The 6,469-nt window shown below is 49.0% G+C and overlaps 1 protein-coding gene across 1 annotated transcript; it reads right to left on the reverse strand.

Annotated features, from left to right (window-relative positions):
• Positions 1-405: 405 nt before the first annotated feature.
• KPTN (kaptin, actin binding protein) lies at positions 406-6,420 on the reverse strand (the record flags this gene model as incomplete). Its single annotated transcript, XM_053969537.1, is given in 9 exon segments — positions 406-582; positions 1,375-1,508; positions 2,034-2,098; positions 2,876-2,957; positions 3,943-4,024; positions 4,026-4,053; positions 4,755-4,828; positions 5,770-5,845; positions 6,322-6,420. Coding segments are annotated over 9 exon segments (817 nt in total), but the record flags the coding sequence as incomplete, so codon positions are not given.
• Between the last annotated feature and the right edge of the window lie 49 nt (positions 6,421-6,469).

Genomic DNA, 6,469 nt, shown 5'->3' on the forward strand with positions numbered 1-6,469 from the left:
GGGGGATTGGGGAATTTGGGGGATTTGGGAATTTGGGAATTTGGGATTTTGGGGATTTGGGGATTTGGGGTGTGGCCCCACCTGGAGCACGTGCAGCCCCCCCAGGCAGACCACGGCCAGCTCCTGCAGCCCATCCCCCACCAGGGGCCTTTTGGGGGAGTTTTGGGGAATTTGGGGATTTGGGAATTTGGATTTGGGAATTTGGGAATTTGGGAACTTGGGGATTTTGGGAATTTGGGGATTTGGGAATTTGGGGATTTTGGGATTTTGGAATTTTGGGATTTTGGGGAATTTGGGATTTTTGGATTTTGGGGGATTGGGGAATTTGGGAATTTGGAATTTGGGGAATTTGGGATTTTGGGGATTCGGGGATTTTGGGAATTTTGGGGATTTGGGGTGTGGCCCCACCTGGAGCACGTGCAGCCCCCCCAGGCAGACCACGGCCAGCTCCTGCAGCCCATCCCCCGTCAGGTCGAGCGGCTCCAGCGCCAGCAGGGGGGAGGGGAAGCGCCGCGCCCATAGCGGCCGGAATTGGCCAAAATCGCCCGAATCCGCCCCGGAATATTTGTAACACAGCAGCTCCTGGCAGGGGGGGGGAAAGGGGATTGGGGGGGAAAATGGGAAATAGTGGGAAATAATGGGAATAATGGGGAATAATGGGGAATATGGGGAAATAAATGGGAGAAATTAGGGAAAAATGGGAAAATAATGGGGGAAATTGGGGAAAAAATGGAAATAATGGGGGAAATGGAGGAAAATGGGGGAATTGAGGGAATTTGGGGGAAATTGGGGGGAATTGGGGGGATTGAGGGAATTTGGGGGAAATTGGGGGGAATTGAGGGAATTTTGAGGGAATTTGGGGAAAATGGAAGGAAAATGAGGGAAATTGGGGGAAATTTGGGTGGAATTGAGGAAATTGGGGGGGGAATTGAGGGAATTTGGGGGAAATTGCTGGGAATTGAGGGAATTTGGGGGGAATTGTAGGGAATTTGGGGGAATTTGGGGGAAATTGCTGGGAATTGAGGGAATTTGGGGGAATTGAGGGAATTTGGGGGAAACTGGGGGGATTGAGGGGAATTTGGGGGAATTAGGGGAGGGAATTGAGGGAATTTGGGGGAATTGAGGGAATTTGGGGGGAATTGCTGGGAATTGAGGGGTTTGGGGGAATCTGGGGAGGGAATTGAGGAATTTGGGGGGAATTGAGGGAATTTGGGGGAATCTGGGGGAATTTGGGGGAATTTGGGGGAAATTGCTGGGAATTGAGGGAATTTGGGGGAATTTGGGGGAATTTGGGGAGGGAATTAAGGGAATTTGGGGCGGGAATTGAGGGAATCTGGGCGGGAATTGAGGGGTGTGGGGGCCCCGGGCTCCCACCTGGCCGTAGGTGCCCAGCAGGATCTCGGCGGCGCCGTCGAAGTCGACGTCGGTGACTTGGCGCAGACGACGGCGTCGGAGCCGCGGCTCCCGGGCAGCTCCAGGGGCTCGGCCAGGCCCCGGCGCAGGAGGCGCCTGGAATGCCAAAAAATAACCAAATACCAACAAAAAAAAATCCCAACAAATCCTCCTCCCAAAAAAACATCCCGACAAAATCCCAATAAACCCGAAAAAATCGCGAAAAAATCCAAAAAAAACCCGAAAAAATACAAAAAAAATCCCAGAATTCCCCCCCCAAAATTACCCAAAAATAAAATTAAAAAAGACCCAAGAGCCCCCCACACCAAGAAATAGCCAGAAAAATACCCCCCCCCCCAAAAAAAAAAAAAAAAATTCCCAGAATTCTCAAAAAAACTCCTGGAATTCCCCCCAAAAATTACCAAAAATCTCCCAAAATTCTCAAAAAAAAATCCCCCCAAAATTCTCCAAGCTTTCCCCAAAAATCCCCCAAACATTCCCCACAAGTTTGGGAATTTGGGGATTTTTGGGAGGGAATTTTGGGAGGGAATTTTGGGGACTTCTGGGAGGGAATTTTGGGGAATTTTGGGAGGGAATTTTGGGGATTTTTTGGGGGAATTTTGGGAATTTTTGGGGCTCACCCGATAAACCACGGCCGCCTCCAGGGTGCTGCTCACCAGGAGGCTCCAGGAATCCTCGGGATCCTCTGCGGGAAAATCGGGAATTTGGGAAATTTGGGGAATTTGGGGAATTTGGGCAATTTGGGCAATTTAGGGAATTTGGGGAATTTGGGGAATTCCGCCTTCTCCCAGGTTTTTCCCATTTTTCCCTTTTTTTTTCTCCCATTTTCCCTGTTTTTTGCCCATTTTCCCATTTTTTCCCATTTTCTCCCCATTTCCCCCCCCGCATTTTTCCCCATTTTTTTCCCATTTTTCCCTGTATTTTCCCCATATTTTCCCCCGTTTTCCCATTCTTTTTCCCCATTTTTCCCCTTTTTTTCCCCATTTTGCCCATTTTTTCCCAATTCCCCCCCCGTATTTCCCGTTTTCCCCGTTTTTTTCCCCATTTTTTCCCGTTTTTTGCCCATTTTTTTCCCGTTTTTTGCCCATTTTTTTCCCTTTTTTTCCCCTTTTTTTTTCCCATTTCCCCCGTATTTCCCCCGTATTTCCCCCGTCTTTCCGTTTTCCCCATTTTTTTGCCCATTTTAAACCCGTTTTTTTGCCCATTTTCCCCCATATTTTCCCCCCGTTTTTCCCAATTCGCCGTTTTTGCCCATTTTTCCCGGTTTTTCCCATTTCCCCCCGTATTTCCCCCCCCCCCCCCGTTTTTCCCGATTTCGCCGTTTTTTGCCCATTTTTCCCGGTTTTTCCCATTTTCCCCCGTTTTTCCCGATTTCGCCGTTTTTTTGCCCATTTTTCCCGGTTTTTCCCATTTTTTCCCGTTTTTCCCGATTTCGCCGTTTTTTGCCCCGTTTCGCGCTCACCGGCGCCCCCTGCGGGCAGCGGGAAAGAGCAGCACGGCCGAGATGGGCCCGTCCTGCTGCGCGCTCCAGCTCTGCAGCACCGCTGGGGGGGAAAACGGGGCGAAAAACCGGGAATTCGGGAAAAACGGGAAAAACGGGGGGAAAAAACGGGAATTCGGGAAAAACGGGGGAAAACGGGGGAAAAACGGGGGAAAAACCAGGAATTCGGGAAAAACAAACGGGGGGAAAACGGGGAAAAAAGCGGGAATTCGGGAAAAACAAACGGGGGAAAAACCGGGAATTCGGGAAAAATGGGGGGAAAACCGGGGAATTCGGGAAAAATGGGGGGAAAATGGGGTGATAAAACGGCGATTTTGGGAATTGGGGATTTTGGGGGAATTGAAAATCTAGGAATCTGGGGAATCGTGGTTTTTGGGATTGGGGAATTTGGGAATTGGGGAATTTGGGAATTGGGGAATTTTGGGATTTGGGGAATTTTGGGAATTAGGGAGTTGGAGATGTTGGGAATTGTGGATTTTTAGGATTTGGGAATTGGGGATTTGGGGATTTGGGAATTGGGGGATTTTGGGATTTTGGGATTGGGGATTTTGGGATTTCGGGATTTTGGGATTTTGGGATTTTGGGATTTGGGATTTTGGGATTGGGGAATTGGGGTATTTCAGGATTTCAGGATTTGGGAATTTCGGGAATTGGGGACTTCAGGATTTCAGCATTTGGGATTTCGGGAATTTCGGGATTTGGGAATTTCGGATTTGGGAATTTCGGGATTTCAGGATTTCGGGAATTTGGGGATTTCAGGATTTCAGGATTTGGGAATTTCGGGAATTTCGGATTTCGGGAATTGGGGATTTCAGGATTTCGGGATTTGGGGTTTCGGGAATTTCGGGATTTGGGAATTTCGGGAATTTCGGGATTTCAGGATTTGGGAATTTGGGAATTTCGGGAATTTGGGGATTCGGGATTTGGGATTTTGGGATTTCAGGATTTGGGAATTTCAGGATTGGGGAATTTCGGGATTTCAGGATTTGGGAATTTGGGAATTTCGGGAATTTGGGGTCGGGTCTCACCGCCCGAGGCCTCGTCCACGCGCGCCGCCCGCACGAAGCCGCTCTGGCAGCCGAGCGCCGAGAGGCGATGGCCGGAGCCGGGGCAGGGGGCGGACGTCGAGCCAGAGCACCCTGGAACGGGGCAAAAAAAACGGGAAAAATGGGAAAAAACGGGAAAAACAGAGAGAAATGGGATTGGGCATGGAGCCAGAGCACCCTGGAACGGGGCAAAAAACGGAAAATCGGGAAAAAACGGGGAAAAAATGGGAAAAACAGAGAGAAATGGGATTGGGCATGGAGCCACAGCACCCTGGAACGGGGCAAAAAAACGGGAAAAATGGGAAAAAACGGGGGAAAAACGGGAAAAACAGAGAGAAATGGGATTGGGCATCAGCCAGAGCACCCTGGAACGGGGCAAAAAAACGGGAAAAATGGGAAAAAAAAACGGGGGAAAAAAACAGAGAGAAATGGGATTGGGCATGGAGCCAGAGCACCCTGGATCGGGGCAAAAAACGGGGAAATTGGGAAAAATGGGAAAAACAGAGAGAAATGGGATTGGGCATCAGCCAGAGCACCCTGGATCAGGGCAAAAAAACGGGGAGAATCGGGAAAAAAAACGGGAAAATCAGGAAAATTCAGGAAAAAACCAAGAAAAATCACGGATAAATCAGGGAAAATTAGGAAAAAAGCAGGGAAATTTGGGGGAAATCAGGAAAAATGGGGAAAATCTGGGGAAGATGGGGAAAATCCGGGAATTTCAGGGGAAATGTGGGAATTTCAGGGGAAATGCGGGAATTCGGGGGTCAGGAGAAGGAGGAGCCGCGGGGCCGTACGTGCTGGGAACGTCCTGGAGCTCCGGGAAGAGCAGCTGGATCGGCTGCTCCTCGAACTGGTGAGAGCCGGGGTTCTGCAATGGGGAATGGGAAATGGGAAATTGGGGGAAATGGGGAATGGGGAAAAATGGGGAAAAGGGAAATGGGGAAATGGGGAAAATGGGGAATGGGGAAAATGGGGAAAAATGGGGAAATTGGGAAATGGGGAAATGGGAAAAATGGGGGAAAATGGGGAAATGGGGAATGGGGAAAATGGGAAAAATGGGGAATGGGGAAAATGGGGAAAATGGGGAAATGGGAAATGGGGAAAAATGGGGGGGAAATGGGGAATGGGGAAAATGGGGAAAAATGGGGAAAAATGGGAGGGAAATGGGGAATGGGGAAAATGGGGAATGGGGGAAAAGGGGGGGAAATGGGGGAAATGGGGAAATGGGGGGGAAGTGGGGGGTAAAAGGAGGGGGAAATGGGGAAGAAAGGGAAGAAAAAGGAAAAAGGGAGAAATGGAAAAGGGGAAAGTTACCGGGACGTTCCACGGGGAATTTGGGAATTTTGGGGGATTTGGGGCATTTTGGGGGTGTTTTGGGAGTATTTGGAGCAAATTTTGGGACGTTTTTGGGGTATATTTTGGGATATTTTGGGGTATTTTTGGGGTCTCACCTCTCTGTACAGGTGGATGGCAGGGCGGTTTTTGGGGGGGGTTTGGGGTATATTTTGGGATATTTTTGGGATGTTTTTGGGATGTTTTTGGGGTATATTTTGGGATGTTTTTGGGATGTTTTTGGGGTATATTTGGGGGTATATTTTGGGATATTTTGGGGTGTTTTTGGGGTCTCACCTCTCTGTACAGGTGCGATGGCGGGGCGGTTTTTGGGGGGGGTTTGGGGTATATTTTGGGATATTTTTGGGATGTTTTTGGGATTGTTTTTGGGGTATATTTTGGGATGTTTTTGGGATGTTTTTAGGATATTTTGGGGTGGTTTTTGGGGTATATTTTGGGGTGTTTTTGGGGTCTCACCTCTCTGTACAGGTGGATGGCGGGGTCGTTCCCGCTCAGCAGGAACACGGTCTCCAGGTGCTCCCCCACACGGACCCTGCAGTTTGGGAATTTGGGATTTTGGGGAATTTTGGGGAATTTTGGGGTCTCCAGGTGCTCCCCCACACGGACCCTGCGGTTTGGGGATTTGGGATTTGGGATTTTGGGGATTTTTGGGGAATTTGGGAATTTTGGGGTCTCCAGGTGCTCCCCCACACGGACCCTGCAGTTTGGGGATTTGGGATTTTGGGGATTTTTGCGGATTTTTGAACATTTTTTTGGGGTTTCTTTGGGGTTTTTTTGGGGCTTTTTGGAGATTTTGAAGATTTTTTTTTTTGGGGGGTTTCTTTTGGGATGTTTCGGCGACTTTTTGGGGTTTTATTTTCTTTATTGAGAGTTTTGTGAGAGTTTTTTTGGGGTCTCTTTGGGGTTTTTTTGGGGATTTCGGGATTTTTTGTGTTTTTTTGTTTGTTTTTTAGGGGATTTTGTGTATTTAAAGATTTTTGGGGGGATTTTTGGGATTTTGGCACTCACTGGGCGTGGCACAGCTGGAAGGGGGTGAAGCGAAGCTCCAGGTTCAGGCAGCTCTCTGGGGGGGGGTGGGACAGGGACGTTTTTGGGGGTCCCAAACCCCTTTTGGGGGTCCCAAACCCCTTTTAAGTGATCCCAAACCCCTTTTGGG

This window comes from Vidua macroura, unplaced genomic scaffold, assembly GCF_024509145.1.
Source record: "Vidua macroura isolate BioBank_ID:100142 unplaced genomic scaffold, ASM2450914v1 whyUn_scaffold_233, whole genome shotgun sequence".
NCBI classification, from domain to species: Eukaryota; Metazoa; Chordata; class Aves; order Passeriformes; family Viduidae; genus Vidua; species Vidua macroura.